This window comes from Bos indicus x Bos taurus, chromosome 26, assembly GCF_003369695.1.
Source record: "Bos indicus x Bos taurus breed Angus x Brahman F1 hybrid chromosome 26, Bos_hybrid_MaternalHap_v2.0, whole genome shotgun sequence".
Classification (NCBI taxonomy): domain Eukaryota; kingdom Metazoa; phylum Chordata; class Mammalia; order Artiodactyla; family Bovidae; genus Bos; species Bos indicus x Bos taurus.
The window spans coordinates 40263654-40281104 of record NC_040101.1 but is presented as its reverse complement, the minus strand read 5'-3'; the positions used below and the strand labels follow the sequence as shown (position 1 = coordinate 40281104).

Below are 17451 nucleotides of genomic sequence, written 5' to 3'. Positions count from 1 at the left end.
AGGTTCCCCCCATTAGAAATGTTGTGTATTAGGTGATATAAAACTCCATTTAATCCTGAAAGTCTTCAGGGAAACCATGAAAGTCATGGTATGCCTGGGGCAATTGGGATTTTCTGGGTAAATACTGAATGACCAGGGATAGACATCAAGGTTGGTGTGAACCAAAACAGTCAGGTGACCCAGCAAGAGACTATCAATCACCCTCTGGGTTGCAAAATGATTGCCTGTTGGAATTAAATTTAGATGGTAGTTACCAGGGGCTGGATGTGGGGGAATAGGAGAGATGTAGTTTAAAGGTATAAACTTACAACAAGTAGATAAATAAGTCTTGGAGATTTTATGCACAGTATAGTGAATATCTTTTGTATTAAAAATAGTGTAGTGTGCACTTGAGATCCTCAATATACATAGTGTGGATGCCTGAAAAATCATTAATTAATAAATAACTTAGATGTGATCAAACATAAAGGTGTGTTCTGGTTTTTCTGAAATTTGGCTGTACCTTAAATCTTCCAGACTCAGCTACTGAGAAATGCAATGTTACACTGGGCATGAACTGGTTCCAACTAACACAGACTGGTCTAACACTGAGGGGATAACAGGCAGGAAGGACAGAGGTCCCCAAGTGGCAGGAGGAAATAAACTGCAAGCTGCGGACAGTTTTTTCCTTCTCTACACACACAAACACACACACACACACACACACACACACACACACACACACAAGGCCTCTTTTAATTCTGTGTTGACAACACTTGGTTCCACTTTGAGCTAACCAATGCGTTTTTCTTATGGAAAGGTTTTTCTTAAACTATGTTAATGAAACCATGTATTTGTTTTGGAATTTGCCTTTCTGCAAAATGGTTCCACCTAAGACTACATTTTTTTCTCTTCTCACACCTTGGGCTGATGATAGCTTCACAAACCAGTATTCCTGTCAATTTTTTTTACGGCCATCCTATCTCAAAAGGCATATTGTGGGAGAGGGGCCTGGTGAAACTCCCTCAGCCTTGAGGTGTCTCTCTTATCTGATTAATAGTTTTCTAACAGACATAAAACACCTTGCTAAAAACTAGCAAAGGGGCACTCTTTCTTTCCCCTTCTGATGTCTATGTCAGAAGCTTTCCCTATCTCTATTATATTTTAATAAAACTTTGCTACACAAAAAAGCTCCAAGTAGTCAAGCCTCATCTCTGACCCCAGATCGAAATCCTCTGGAGGTCACAAATCCCAGAGTAACACATAGCTCGCAGCAGCAACCTTTCAACAATCTTTTCACTGAATATCAGAACAAACATTTTTCCCTACAGCTTTTAGAGTCCAGGGCTTTATCTTACATCCTGACACCACCATGAGGTACCTTTGTGTACATAAACACCCTACCCTGCCCTCCACAGAAGCAGATCTTGTTATATCTTGTGTTCCATCCCTGTTCTCTCTCCTTTTCTGATGTCGATTAGGAGAAATGAGGAAGTATCTCCAGTTCTGTTTTAGGCCCCATCCTGGAGGCAATCTAAACACATGTGGGAGAATTTTTCCTGTTAAGTAAAGAATAGAAAGAAACATGAAGCGGTGAAATCTTTGTTTGTCAAAAGGCTTCTGATGGAAAATACAATTCACATCAGCTGCAAAGGTAAACTCATTCCATTGGACTGACTGGACAAGTAACCATTTCAAAAGAAGGTTTTAGCTTACTTGGCCTGAGTAACTTATTATCAGGGGCACCCCACTCTAGTACTCTTGCCTGGAAAATCCCATGGATGGAGGAGCCTGGTAGGCTGCAGTCCATGGGGTCGCTAAGAGTCGGACAGGACTGAGCGACTTCACTTTCACGCATTGGAGAAGGAAATGGCAACCCATTCCAGTGTTCTTTCCTGGAGAATCCCAGGGACGGAGGAGCCTGGTGGGCTGCCGTCTATGGGGTCACACAGAGTCGGACACGACTAAAGCGACTTAGCAGCAGCAGCAGCAGCAGCATGGTGCCTGGGGGGAAGAACTGGGAGTGTTCTTAGTGGAAGGTAAGATGGGCAGGCACACTGACCTTGAGAGAGGAACCCTGGCACCTGTATAGTGCTAAAGAAGGCACACCGGGTATCTGTAACCTCGTCCTCGCAAGTCATGCCACCAAAACCTTTGCTACAGCAGAAGCCCCAAAAGAAAAAAGGAAGGAAGGGTAGAGAAGAGATATATGTCATGTTACACTTAATATTTATTTGAGGACTTAAAGTTGAAAGAAATGATCGGAAAACAATCAACAAAATTACATATATAATTCATGTTTCTTGAAATCTCACTATCCACGAATAACAAACAGAAACACATTAATTGGAATTACTTTAATTCCCTGCCCCTTGACCACATCTCTCAGTGCATCTCCCTCTCCTCCAATACCAAGGACTGACTGAGGAGAATGTCTCTTATCCTGGTCTGGGTTCTTAGTAATGCCAATTACTTAGTAATTACAGTTACCTCAGTCCCCAGCCCCCTTTTTCACAGCGCTTTCCTCTTTCTTCCCCATCACGTCCACTGACCTGCACAATTGTGCACAATGTGTGTCCGGTGCGACTGGAAGCGTGGAAGTGTGAGAATCCTGAAGATAAACAGGACTGTGTCAGGATCCCTACTATATGCACAGTCAACCTGGGATGCCAACCTGAAAAATGTGGGATCCAACCAGAGACCATATGCTCCCGTCTTCTCCCTTCCCCCACCACTTCTCCCATCATCTCTTTTGGGAAAGGAGGTAACTTGATTTGTCTAATTGCAAATTTTCCTTATGATTTATAGCACAGCTGCCTCATTGCTGGTAGTCTACACCTTCTTAGGAGGCAACAAAGAGGGAGACCGACTAAAACCTTTACTGTAAAAATGGTGCAATGCCTTTGGAAAAACAGTTTAGTAGTCCCTCAGTTGGTTAAACATAGAGTTACCACATGACCTAGCCATTTTATTCCTAGGTATACAAAGAGAAATGAAAACATACATTCATACATAAACCTGAACATGAATGTTTATATCAATGTTATTCACCTCAGCCAAAATGTGGACCCATCAACTGATGAACTGATGTATTAAAGTATATCTTCACAGTGAAATATTATTCATCAATGAAAAATAAAGTACTGTACATGCTACAGCATAGATGAAATCTGAAAATGAAAGAAGCCGTTCACAAAAGGTCACATATTGTATGATTCTATTTATATGAAATGTCCAGAGTCGGCAAATTATAAGAGATAGAAAGTAGCTTAGTGAAGAGATAGAAGTAGATTGTCTAGGGCTAGGAGGACCGGTTGCTGTGCTTTGTCACTCAGTCATGTCTCACTCTTTGTGACCCCATGGACTGGAGCCTACCAGTCTCCTCTGTCCATGGAAATTCTCCAGGCAAGAAAACAAGAATGCCCTCCTCCAGGGGATCTTCCCAACCCGGGGATTGAAGCCAGGTCTCCTGCATTGCAGGTGGAGTCTTTACCATCTGAGCTATCAGGGAAGCCCAGGAAGACTGGAGGGGAGAGCAATGAAGTGTAGGTATCCTTTCTGGGGTAATGAGAATGCTCTAAAATTGACTATAGTTATGGTTGTACAGCTCTATAAAATACTGAATTGTATAGTTTCAGTTCAGTCTCTCAGTCATGTCCATCTTTGCAACCCCATGAGACGGCAGCACACCAGGCCTCCCTGTCCATCACCAACTCCCGGAGTCTACTCAAACTCATGTCCATTGAGTTGGTGATGCTATCCAGCCATCTTATCCTCTGAGGTCCCCTTCTCCTCCTGCCTTCGGTCTTTCCCAGAATGAGGGTCTTTTCCAGTGAGTCAGTTCTTCGCATCAGGTGGCCAAAGTATTGGAGTTTCAGCTTCAGTATCAGTCCTTCCAATGAATATTCAGGACTGATTTCCTTTAGGATGGACTGGTTGGATCTCCTTGCAGTTCAAGGGACTGTTAAGAGTCTTCTCCAAAATGGGTGAATTGTATGGTATGTGAATTATGTTTCAATATGACTGTTTAAAAAAAGAATGAGTATTCTTGTTGTTAGTTAGTCGCTCAGCCATGTCCAATTCTTTTCCAACCCCATGGACTACAGTCCACCAGGTTCCTCTGTCCATGGGATTCTCCAGGCAAGAATACTGGAGTAGGTAACCATTCCCTTCTCCAGGGGATTTTCCCAAACCAAGGACTGAACTCGAGTCTCCTGCATTGCAGGCAGATCCTTTTACCATCTGAACCACTAGGGAAGCCATCCTTATTATAAATGTACATAAAGAAGGTAAGCTTTTCTTTCAACATCTTCTATTTTTAACCTCTAAATTTGTTGGCACTGTGTCGTGCCCTTCTTATTATTCGAATTTTAACTACCATCATTACTTTTGCTCTCAAGAGACATGTTGGAGAAATTCTATATTCTATTTTCTGGATAGGGTGTGGGTATGAAAATCTGGTCCCACTTGATTTTATTTTTAAACATCCATTCTCAGGAACCATTAATCAGCAAGTTGGCACCAAGGAAGAGTTTAAAAGCAGAAGAAAATATGACTCAATGCGTAAGTCTAAATCTACAGGTGTATAAGTCTAAGTACACTATGAATTTCTTAACAGGCATAATATTATTTAACTACCATATGCAGCTGTTGCAAATACCATGCTTATTCACGAGCACTTCATAAGCCAGGGATAAGAACAAGAAGAGAAACAAGAAATGGGCAGCTGGTACAACTACCCTGGAAAATAACTTCATACTGTAAGATTGCAGTTGGGATGAGAGGACGCCTTCGGCCAGTTCAATAAATTTGCCTTTTCTCTGATCTAACGACTTCTGATCACTTCTATCGTTCAAAATAGTGTCTATCCCTAAAATCAGCACCCTCACAACACAGAAACCTTCATGACACAACTTCCTTTCTCTCTGAGCAAAGAAGGCAAAAGATAGAGACACATTTTCCCTGGGCTGGATGTTTAGGGTTTCATGTCTGGCTATGCCAGGATTAAGCACCAGGTTCTCAGTAACAGAGACACCATGAGTTATTTTTGAAATGTACATTTTGTTGGGAATTCCCTGGCGGTCCAGTTGTGTGATGCAGTCAAAAAAGCAAATAAATGAAAATGTACGTTTTATGTGTCTGTGGTGTGTGGGGCCCTCTAAAGCACGGGGTCAAATGCAGGAGCCCCTTTTACCTGGGTGACACTGTAAAAGATATAAAGGTATGTTGCTTTATCACTACCAGTGTAACATATTGTTAAGGAAGACAACCAACAAAATTACATACTTTCCCAGGTACAGGTTACTTTGGCTGGACATAACACAGTCTCTGAACTTGAAGTATTCTATGATGCTCCCATTGGTGCAAAAAAACAAACAAGTGTCAGTCTTGTTACATGAGAACCTCTGCTTCCTGCAGCTTCAGAATAGAAGGAGTCTTTCTCCTAGGCAACTGACATTCCTTGATCTTCAAATCAGCCTTGAGAATTATCCTCCATCTTTTTTCATGGATATTTACATCATAGGAAATTCTATTTTTAAAAAAATCTCTCAGGGTATTATCACTCCTTCAGAGCTCAAAGCATATATACCTAAATTTATCAGCTAGGCAGCTCACCCAACAATACTACATGTGTTACTATTTCTCAGTTTATAGCTGGGAAAACCGAATGATTGCTTTGGATCTCAGAGACCCTAAGTGCCCAGGGTTTATTCCAGGGCTTGGCTTCTTATAGTTAGCATGGGGGTGGGGGGCGGGGGGGACTCAGGCTCAGTGATTTGATTCATGGATAATCCCAGAGATAGTAAATAACACACTGAATTAAATCCAGGTGGCTCAGATGATAAAGAATTTGCATGCAATGCAGGAGACCTGGGTTTCATCCAAGGGTGGGGAAAATCCCCTGGAGAAGGGAATGGCAACCCACTCTAGTATTCTTGCCTGGAGAATTCTCATGGACAGAGGAGTCTGGTGGGCTATGGTTCATGGGGTCACAAAGAGCCAAACACGACTGAGAGACTAAGCATAGAGGCGCCTGAGCCACATACATCAAGGTGCAAATTGTCTCCCACAAGTAAGATGACTTGTCTAAGCTACTTTTTACAACAGTATTTCTTGAGCAGTCTTTCACATCATGTGCTCCCAGAAACCCTTACATAAGAATCTCCTGGAAAAAAAAGTGAAAGTATTAATCACTCAGTCCTGTCCCACTCTTTGCAACTCCATGAACTGTAGCCTGCCAGGCTCCTTTGTCCACAGAATTCTCCAGGCAAGAATACTGGAGTGGGTTGCCATTCCCTTCTCCAGGGGATCTTCCTGACCCAAGAATGAAGCCAGAGTCTCCTGCATTGCTGGCGGATTGTTTACCAGCTGAGCTACCAAGGATGCCTTTCCTTCTCCTGCTGCTGCTGTTGGTAAGTCGCTTCAGTCATATCCGACTCCTACATACTATTAAAAAATGCAGTTTCCTGGGACACACCCTAGCGTTAAGGTTAGATTCCTGAAATCGCGATTTTTATTTATTTGCCGCTACACACCTCTTGTGAGGTCTTAGGTCCCCCACCGGGTATGGAAACCTGCACCACCCCAACCCCCACCCCAACGGTGCTCCGCTTGCTCCGCTTCCCCAAGTGGAAGGAGAAGTCTTAACCACCGGACTGCCAGCAAAGTTCTCAGAGTCATGATTTTAAAGGGTTTGCTTCTTCTGAGTCATGATAGATTTCAACCTTGTTTCCTTTTCCTCCTCTTGATTTTAACACAGCTTCACTTTCCATTTCTTCTGTTTCATAAAGGCAATCACTCAGAAACTGAGAGAAAGCATCAGCTGACACATTCTCCCCACCCCATGTCCCTTTTAATAGCTCCTTCAGTCTTTGCTTGAGGCAGACTCGGAAGAGTTCTGAAGAGCAAACCAGCTTGGACCCCAGCTATTCAGAACAGCAGAGAGCAGATCGCCATAATGAGGTGAGTCAAGGTGCAGGCAGCCTCAATCTTGAATGCAAATTGTAAGCCGAGCTTCTCGAGTGCAGGCAAGTTCCGGAGTTTGTCCTGTGCTTGTGGACTAAAGTTCCTGTATCAGTATGGGCACATTTTATTTCTGTGACTTTTTCTGGTGTGTGCACTCACACTCTCTAAGCTTCACGGGGAGGAGCTGGGAGCAGGGAGCTGGATGAGAGGGAGGTTTGACAGGAGTGATTAAATCCAATCAGGCACTAAGTTTGCAAATTCAAATTTAGATCTAAACAAATTACTCTTTGGGGGCTTTTCTGTTGTTTCCTTTAAAAGAACTAAGAGGCTTTCTTTTTGTCATTCTAAAAGGAAGCATTTCTTTTCAGCAGATGTTATTAAAGATGGAGTTGGTAGTACAGAGCCAAGTCGTGTTGGGAATTCTGCCCTGAAAATTTGATCACTTCAAGATGGGAAGTGGAAAAAACAATCCTTACAAACGGACATTTTTTTCCATTTCTTATATGAAAACAAACCCGAAGCTTAGAGTTTATTTTTATTGCTGTAATGAAAGCTTGCGAGCAACAGAAAATAATTTTTCTTCAAAACTTAAGGATGTAATTGCCTTCCTGTGTGTGTGTGCTTAGTTAACTCAGTTGTGTCCAACTCTTTGTGACCCCATGGACTGTAGGCCGCCAGGCTCCTCTGTCCATGGGGATTCTCCAGGCAAGAATACTAAAGTGGGTTGCCATGTCCTCCTCCAGGGCCTCTTCCCAACTCAGGGATCAAACCCAGGTATCCCAGTTTCTTTCCTAGTACTGATCTAATTTCTAATGAATGAAAGCAGAGCAATGATTGCCTGGGGATGGTGGAGGGTGGGATTGGGCTTGACTAGCAGGGCACACCAGGGATGATACAAATAGTCTACAAGAAGGTAGTGGTGGTGGTTACATGGGTATATCCATTTGTCAGAATTCATCAAACTATAAGTGGGTACTTTTTAGTAAAGTATAATCGTGGTAAACTTGATTTTAAAAGATGTCCATAGATCTGCTTGAGTTCTACCATCAGATAGAGCCTCAGGAAAGATACAGCCAAAAAAAAGGAAAACTTTCCCATCAAACAACAATGGGAAGGAATTGAGAAGCTGATTGACTGGGGAGGGGCATTCTAGTGATCTTTTAGCGAGTGAGTACAAGGAGCCCCAAGGGCTCCCAGATGCTCTGCAGGCTTGTATCTGGGGATGGGTGGTTAGAGGAATTTACCGTCAAATGCCTCAGATCAGCTTTCCTATATAATGCGCTCCCGGTTAAGAATATGTTAACTGTGTCTGCATAAGTGAGTTGACCAGAAAAACCTAGCCCTGCCCAGTGTCTTGGTATCCCGTCTGCCTGAGAAGTTTGGTAGTGACCTTTGCTTGGGTATGTCCAAAGCCACTGGCCCAAGGAAGTCTGAGAGAGGCTCTCTGGACTATGGTGGACTGAAGCCCACATCAAGGTGCCTGTTCCCAGTTGTTTAATCGCTCAGACATGTCCAACTCTTTTGCGACCCATGGACTGTAGACTATAGCCTATCAGACTCCTCTGTCCGTGGAATTTTCCCAGGCAAGAATACTGGAGTGGGTTGCCATTTTCTTCTCCAGGGGATCTTCCCGACCCAAGGATGGAACCGGAGTCTCTTGCTTGGCAGGTGGGTTCTTTACCACTGAGCCACCAGGGAAGCCCTGTTCCCAGAGGCTGTGCTAAAAATTACCAAACAGGGAAGCCCCCTGGGGAAACACCTCACACCTGCGGGCTGAGTGATGAGTGCCTTCCTCTGCCCAATCCACTGTGGAACTCTGTTGGCCCCCTTGCACACTCAGAATTCACTTAAAATGATAACACTGATACGCCAGTGACCATGGCAGTAACAGTTTTCATGTGATCAGTAGTTGCTAAGAGGTCTACATGCCTTGTATCATCCTACCAATAGCCCCAGGAAGGCAACCCTATTCTTTTTACTAGGCTCATTTTGTAGATGAGAAAAATGGGTCTCAGAGGGCAAATTACTTGGCCAAGAGGTCACATAAAAAGTAGGTGTCAGAGCATGGTCATTATCCAGGAGCCACACTCCAGTGCCAAGCATCTTCTGGCTCTGGTCAGTAGCGCAAATGTCTTCCTTATGCTTGTGTTAGAGAGGAGGGGCAGGGACTGGACGGTCTAGGCCCTTGGAGTCCCTAGCTGGAGAGGGAGGACTATTCCTTAGAGTGCTCAGAACCATGCCTTAGATAAGGGTAAAAGCGTACCCCTAGGGCACGGTCTCCTATCATTTGGTTGTTAAGGAAAAAAAAGGTAATTTAGAAGATATCTTCTAAAATGGCCTGGAATAACTTATAATTTTGCTGATTCGGTGTTTGCTAATAGATTAAATATGTATTTCATAATTTGATCATAAATCTACCTTACCAGTTCATGCATTTTCATTTCTGTGGCTCTTTCTGATCTACAGAGTCAGGTGCTGAGGACGTCCTCCCAGCAGAGCCAGCATCTGGTAGCTGGGCAGGGATGGGAGCTGAGGAAATGAGGCTAAGTGATGTGATTCAAGAACTTTCCCAGAGGCTGGTCAAAGAGAAGACTGAAATCCAGGATTTCTGGGGTTATTTTCCTCTCTTCCAGATTGTCTGCCTCACTGATACATTACATGATCTCTCATAAGTAAATGGAAAACTTTTCAAAATACCTCCAGGGACTTGCCTGGTGGTCCAGTGGGTAAGACTCCACACTTCCACTGCAGGGAGCATGGGTGTGATCTCCTGGTCAAGGAACTAAGATCCCACTGGCTACACAGCCAAAAACACCAAACCAAAACAAAATAAAGGAGCTCCAGGACTATGCTCCTCAAAATGTGATACAGGGGCTCCTACAACAGAATTTCCAGGATGCCTGTTAAAATGCAGACTTGCTGAGCCCAGGTCCACCTCCAGGCTGCATCTGAGTCTCTGGGAAGAGAGCCTGTAATATGCACAGCACCCACAATGCCTTCTTTCAAACTCACAAGCAGTTACAGGAGCTGTGTAGAAGGGTACTCCCAGTGGGGAACTGAGTTCAGCTCTGCACGTTCAGTTTCAGTTTCTCCTCAGCAGGAATCTCACTAGCACTGCCTCAGTTTTTTCCTTTTCTGTTTTATAAAAGCACAGACCTAGCAGCTAGCATCCTGAGTGGGAACCTGCTCTGCATTTGCTTGTGATCCACAAGCAGAAAATAAAACCTGCCTGAACCCCAGCTTTTCAGAATGGCAGGCAAACAGCCATCATGAGGTAAATATTCTCTGCTTCTCTGATAGGAAGTTGAGAATCTCGTCCAAATCTTGTTCGTGAGTGTGATGTCCTTAAGTATGCTGATCCAGTGTTTGCTAATAGATTACAGATGCATTGCACTCATTCGATCGTAAATCTGTTATTGACTCACGCACTTTTATTTCTGTGGCTCGTCTTGTGCAGAGTCAGGCACTAAGAACTTCCTCCCAGCAGAGCTAGCAGCGGTGGCTGGAAGGAATGGAGGCTGTTAAGACAGTCTAGGAAGGCGTGCTCAGATCCCTTTAGCAGCAAAATCTGGTCCGTGGGAGCTGGGGCCTGGAAGAAAGTTGCTAGGGGGATCCTGTTCTTCTTTTGTTTCTTATATTTGAAAGGACTAAATCAGAGGTTTGTGTGTTTTGTTGTGGCTATCCCGGTCATTTTTAAAGTATTTCCTTCTCAGCAAATGTGCTAAGGATTAGTTCACTGCTGTAAAACTTCATGATGAGACTGTTTTTGCCTTGAAATCTGCCCTTTCAGGACTGGAGAATATGTCTCTCTGAACGGTCTTCTTACTGACCTGCTAGACAGGGAGTAAGTGTCTCAGAGACATGACTTAGCGACTAAAAAACAACAACAACTATATACATATATATATATATATCTGTGTGTGTGTATATACATATATATATATAGAGAGAGAGAAAGTATTTAAAGCAACTTGCAGAAATACATGAGCTAAATTAGTAACTGAGGATACTTTGGCAAATGGAGTATTAGTTTTTGAAAAGACAGCAGTATTTTTTTTTATTAAATCAGAATTATCTTCAAATATTTTATTTTGATCTACTCAAATATGTTAACATCTTCATAAACATCAATTACATATGACACATGTAAACATATCAACTAACATACAGTTAATAGGTAATAAAAATACAAAAGGTTTTGGGGGGAACTGAGTATTTCACGTACCTAAACTATATAGAAGTGACCAGAATGTCTAAGATAATTCTTTTTAAAAATGTTTATAATTGATATATAAAACTGTAAGATACTGAAAGTGCACACTGTAGTGATTTGATATATGCGTACATTGTGAAGGGATTCCTCCATTTAGTTAATTAACATATCCATCACCTCATATATTTTTTGGAGGGTGAGACCATTTAAATTCTACTCTCTTAGCAGATTTCAATTATACAACAGTGTTATCAAGTGGGCTCGCCATGTTTCACATTAGCTCCTCCAACCATATTCATCTTATAACTGAAAGTTTGTGTTCTTTCACAAACCTCTCCTTATTTCCCCCTATTTCTTTTGTACATTTATCATAAATTTTCGCTTTGTGGTTACCGTGAGGCTTTTTACAAAACATCTAATAGTCTATTTTAAGCTGATAACAAGTTCAAACACATACTAAAACTCTACCTTTTTAACTCTCTCCTCCTCCCATAGTTTATATTTTTGTTGGCACAATTTGTATATTTTTACCTAGTGTGTACATTAACCAATTACTGTAGTTATAGTTATTTTTAAAATTTTTTCCTTTTAATCACTAGATTCACAAATGATTCACCCACTGAGGCAACAGTATTTTAACGCTAACCCCTGGATACTGGCTCTGGGTTTCATGTTTCTTCTTATCCAGATCTCAGGACTCCCAACCCAGTATACTCTGCTCTAAATCATACTTCCAGGGGAGATCAGGTATCAAATATCTAAGCAAACTGGCAACCTAGGGTGGAAGGCTTAGGGAAATCAACAGACCTGATTTCTAACATTCAATAGGTTTTGTGATCATGAAGCCACATACATAGCTGGCTATCCTCCTGAATAAACTGTTCAGCGTTACCACACATTTCTTAACATGGCCAGCTTTAGCATTGGTGAACTGGTGGTATGGATGCAATGTCCCCAGGAGTTCCATACTCCAGGCTCTCTCACAGGTTTAGGAATGTTGGGTGAGGTTTTCTGCTTGCCCTACTTTCTTGAGCAATTGAGATCTTCTGAAGTTTATGAGAAGATTGGAATATGTTTCATCTTGGAAGAAGAATATCAACAAGTGCTTTTAAATTTGATGTGCAAAGATCCCTCTGGTTCATTGATACATCAAAGCCTGCTGTCTGCCCCGACAATGCACCCCCACTACTACCCTTGGGGGGAAAAAGTGTTATCAGACTGGTAAGGTGATTTCTGGTTCTGCTGAAATGAAAACATCCAAGGTCACCTGTCTTTCTGCAGACTCACTGAGAAGTTGGATGTATATTCTCTATTAATCCTTGGAGTATTTACCTGTTGTTCTCAGGCACCTAAATAACACCTACAAATCTGCAGACACATTTTACTGACCTGAAACTCATGCTTTTTTTTTCTCTAAACTTCCTAATTGGGCAGTTAGCAAAGTTAACATGTGTTGAAACATGAAATGCCTTTCATATTTGAACCCAGGTCTCCCACATTGGGCTTCTCTGGTAGCTCAGCTGGTAAAGAATCTGCCTGAAATGCAGGAGACCCCAGTTCAGTTCCTGGGTTGGGAAGATCCCCTGGAGAAGGGAAAGGCTACCCACTGCAGTATTCTGGCCTGGAGAATGCCATGACTGTGTCAGTCCACGGGGTCACAAAAAGTCAGACACAACTGAGCAACTTTCACTGTAAGGGCCAGTGCTGGGCCACGGTAAACTGCCAAATACAGTCAGTGGCTCCTCTTACAGAAAAATGTGTTTGACAATTTAAAGAGCTTTCCTTTATTCGGAGGTTACAGTCTCACTTCTTCGGTGATAATAAAACTGCTTCCTTTCTCTCTTTTTCTCTTATTTAGATAAAATTTTAGCAAACGTAGATGGTTGGTTCCTTTTGATGAATTTTCTCCCCACGTCAGTGTTGCCAAAAAGTTGGCAGCCCTGTTTGCTTCAACAATTTTCTGAAACTGTGCCAGTCCGTGAAATCCAAAATTGTGCACAGTGGTGGGTTTAATGATTCTGGAGGTTCTTTCCAATTTCATGGTGCCAAGAATCTACTGAGAAAAAAGGAAGAGTACAAAATCCATAAACTATACCCCAAGCCCCAGGAAAATATAGACATGAGAACACATTTTGAGAATTTAGGTAATTTATTTAACTAATTAAGGCAACTGATTTCCCTTGGTATCCTCCAACTACAAAACACAAATATGTCCATTTTGTTTGTCATTTTTCAAAATAAATTTATCCTCTCTGGGGATCTGGCCTATTTAGAGTGACTGCTTCAATCAAACTGAAACCAGGCCTTCATGGGTCTTTGTGTCACCGTAGGGAAGTGTGGAAAAGAACAAAACCATGTAACACAGTGGCAAACATCCCTGGGCTTTCGTTTCTTTCTTTACGTGGTTCCTAACCAGATTGTGAGCTCTGAGGGTCAGAGATTACCTTTATTTTTCTCAGCATCCCTAAACACTAGCAAAGTGACACCAAGAGGCAGCCTTGTGAAGGGTCACTGGATGGCTAAATAAACCTGACTTCATAACTAAAACAGGCAAGAGAGACCTCAGTTCCTCCAACTGTGGCGCTCTCCTCTTATCCACCTTAACCCTACTTCCTACATAGCTGCTCACACGATAGAAGGGATGGGCTTTGTGGGTTTCCTGCATAGACCATAGATGTAGAAAGGTAAATCTAGGAAGCAAGAGAAAGTACTGTCTCCTCTGTCTTGGAAAACTTAGAGGTATATATTAGTGAGAGCTACACACACACACTGCAGGTTGCTGTCAGCCCAAATTCATGAAGGCTGGACGTAGGCAAAAGGCATTTGCTAAATGCTGTTGTTCCAGGCTCTCCCATGTGTTTGCTAGCCAAGAAGTAAACTATTTTGAGCACTGCAGTGGTGGGAATCCATTCAGCCAGGGATAAAGCTGAAGGTCCATTCTGGTTTCACTGCTGAAAAACATACAGAATAACACAGGAAAACCAGCTGAGATCAAATATATAAGCCCATTCCTAGTACCTTCCCACTTAAGCTCTGAGGAAAGCTGATGACCGCAATGCAAGGCAAAGCTGGTAGGTGGGCAACCAAGAATTCTCCATCCCAGGAATCCATCCTACATTAAGGATGTAAAAGCTAGAAAAAGAAGGCTTTAGTGAATTTTGAGCTCAAAATTGGTTTTTCTATGTTATTCTGTATGTTTTTCAGCAGTGAAACCAAAATGGATCTTCAGCTTTATCCCTGTTCCTTGTAAGGAAAGAAGTTTTATATAATTGGACACATTTTGGTTTACCCTCATTGAGAATTTTAACCTGTTTTTGTATGACTGCTACAATAATTTTTAAAAATTTTTATTTATTTACGGCTGTGCTGAATCCTCGCTGCTGTGGAGGCTTTTCTCTAGATGCCGTGAGTGGGGGCTACTTTCTAGTTTGTGGTGCTCGGGCTTCTCAGAGCGTTGGCTGCTCTTGTTGAGGAGCATGGGCTCTAGGGCATGTGGGCTTTAGCAGCTTTGGCTCCTGGGGTCTACAGCACAGGCTCAGCAGTTGTGCTACAGGGGTTTAGGTGCTCCACGGCTTGTGGGATCTTCCCGGATGAAGGATAGAACCCGTGTCTCCTGCATTAAGAGCCAATGCACTGAGCCACCAGGGAAGCCCAGTAATTTTTAAACCTATTTATTTTATCAGCTTAAAGCATGAGGGCAACAGAGAGAGAGATTTACTGTAAGGAACTGGCTCAAGTGGTTATGAAGGCTGAGACAATCCATGATCCCCTGTCTGTGAGCTGCAGACGCAGGGAAGCCAGTGGCATAAATCCAGGCTTGAGTCCAAAGACCTGAACACTGGAGGGCTGACAGTGTAAGTCACAGTCAGAAGGGAGGAGAAGACCAAAGTCCCAGCTAGTGCAGACAGGCAGAGAGACCAAAGTGACCCTTCCTGTGCCTTTTTGTTCTACTCAGGCCTCCAACAGACTGGACGATGTCCAGCCACACTGGGGAGGGCAATCTGCTTTACTCAGCCAACTGACTCAAATGCTCTTCTCTTCTGGGAACATCCTGGCAGACACGACCAGAACTGACGTTTAACTGGATAGGCTGGACACCCCGGGGCGCAGTCGGGTTGACACAAAATCACCTGTACTTGCATTGCAGGGCGCCACGCTGGGCAGGCGCACACCACACTGACTGTTTCCTTTCTCCACAGTGAGGACAAGAATTCCCTGGAGCAAATCCTTCCCCAGCTGAGATGCCACTTCACGTGGAACTTATTTAAGAAAGGAAGTGTCTCTCATGACCTCGAAGACAGAGTGTGTAACCAGACTGAATTTTTAAACTCTGAGTTCAAAGCTACAAAGTACAACTTGTTGGCCTACATAAAACACTTGAAGGGTCAAAACGAAGCAGCCCTGGAATGCTTGCGGCAAGCCGAAGAGTGGATCCAGCGAGAGCACACTGACCAGGCGGAGGTCAGGAGCCTGGTGACCTGGGGGAACTACGCCTGGGTCTACTATCACCTGGGAAGGTTCGCAGATGCTCAGCTTTATGCTGACAAGGTGAAACGAGTCTGCCAGAAGTTCGCAAATCCTTACAGTATTGAATGTCCTGAGCTGGACTGTGAGGAAGGGTGGACACTGGTAAAGTGCGGTGGGAAAAAAATTGAAAGGGCAAAGGTGTATTTTCAGAAGGCTCTGGAAGAGAAACCCAACAACCCAGAATTCTCCTCGGGACTGGCCATCGCGATGTACTACCTGGATGACAGGCCGGAGCAGCAGTCCTCTCTGGAAATTCTGAAGCAGGCCGTTGAGCTGAGTCCTGACAATCAGTACATCAAAGTTCTCCTGGCCCTGACGCTGCAGAAGACAAATGAACAAGCTGAAGGGGAACAGCTGGTTGTAGAGGCTCTGGAAAAAGCTCCTTGTCAAACAGATGTCCTTCACAGTGCAGCCAAATTTTACCGAGGAAAAGGTGATCTAGACAAAGCAATTGGACTGTTGCTAAGGGCACTGGAATCCATACCAAACAATCCCTACCTCTATCACCAGATAGCATGCTGCTATAGGGCAAAAGTCAAGCAAATTCAACATACAGGAGAATCTGAAGCTAGCGGGAAAGGAGAAAAGATTGAAGAACTGAGGGAACATGCTAGAAACTATGTGAGTAAAGCGATTGAGAAGGGACTAAATCCTCTGCATGCATGTTCTGATGAGTTCCTGGAAAATGAAGAATATTATCAGACAGCTTTCAGTAAGGAGCTCCCCAGCACCAAGGGACAAGAGCTCCATCAGCATGATTGCAATCCTCAGGAGGATCGTGAGATATCCGAACACACTGCAGTCCAATGTTCTTTAGACAGTTTATCCATAAGCACAGAATCAACTGAGAAAGAAAAGATGAAATTCCAGCTACAGAATATAGCTAATAACCAGCTACCACAGAATGTACCATATTCTTGGTCTCTCCAAGGCTTAATTCACAAGATGAATGGAGACCTGCTTCAGGCGGCTGAATGCTATGAGAAGGCTCTGGATCACCTCCTAAAGAACAGCCCTTCGGGCATAGGCAGCATTTTCCTGCCAGCAACTGAGCGTGAAGAAGGCAGTGAGGAAATGGAGCAGGATGCAGACAGCTCTATACTCAGAGAGCTTCCCGACCCCTGAGCTGAGACAGAGAGGAAGAAAAGGAACAGAAAGTCAGGGAGCAAGCCTGGCATTGTAGGGGAGAAGGCTGGGAAAGCAGATCCCCAGTCTGAGCTTACTGAGCAAGATGGTCCTGCTTATCGCTTTAAGGCATATTTCTAGAGAGTGGCTTGCTCACGACTGTTTTCCCTGTCCATACCAGCTACACACAGTTCTTTGGTCTGCAGGTCTTAAACTGTCAGCAGAAACAGTGCTTCAGGCCTGCATGAGGCATTCCTTTCTCCAGACAGCCCTGTGTCTGCCCCTCTTGCCAGGGTCATAACTGGCGACTATCAGCAGAATCTCATGTCCTTCACCCCATTATTATCCAGGCTTCTGGGCCCCCTGGAAGACTAGCTTTTGACCAACCCTGGAATGTTCCTTATGTCTTGCTTTTGGCTTCAGCTATATATTATTTTTGTTAGTGATAGTACAATAAATATATATTCTTGATTTGTTGTTGTTATTTAGTTGCTATGTCCAACTCTTTTGTGAGCCCATGGACTGCAGCCCCATCAGGTTCCTCAGTTCATGGGATTTCCCAGGCAAGAGTACTGGAGTGGGTTGCCATTTCCTTCTCCAGGGGAATCTTTCCAACCCAGGGATAGAACCCATGTCTCCTG

General features: G+C 43.5%; 3 protein-coding genes across 4 annotated transcripts in view; 2 read left to right on the top strand and 1 right to left on the bottom strand.

Moving 5' to 3' along the window:
* Positions 1–17451, bottom strand: part of LIPA (lipase A, lysosomal acid type) — a 128903-nt gene that overhangs the window by 84218 nt on the left and 27234 nt on the right. The gene's annotated exons all lie outside the window — the stretch shown is intronic.
* Positions 6846–17281, top strand: IFIT3 (interferon induced protein with tetratricopeptide repeats 3). 2 transcript variants are annotated; one of them, XM_027528932.1, is made up of 3 exons: positions 6856–6942; positions 10100–10219; positions 15358–17281. In XM_027528932.1, exons 2-3 carry the CDS (start codon positions 10215–10217, stop codon positions 16808–16810), a joined length of 1458 nt encoding a protein of 485 aa, XP_027384733.1. In that variant the 5' UTR covers positions 6856–6942; positions 10100–10214; the 3' UTR covers positions 16811–17281. The 2 variants fall into 2 exon arrangements, with proteins under 2 accessions (XP_027384732.1, XP_027384733.1); XM_027528931.1 differs by lacking the exon at positions 10100–10219 and having other exon boundaries at positions 6846–6942.
* The window catches only part of IFIT1 (interferon induced protein with tetratricopeptide repeats 1), a 34074-nt gene continuing 23483 nt past the window's right edge, over positions 6861–17451 (top strand). Inside the window, exon 1 of the mRNA XM_027528935.1 lies at positions 6861–6942. The gene's annotated coding sequence lies outside the window, so the exon portion shown is untranslated. The remainder of the gene's footprint in view (positions 6943–17451) is intronic.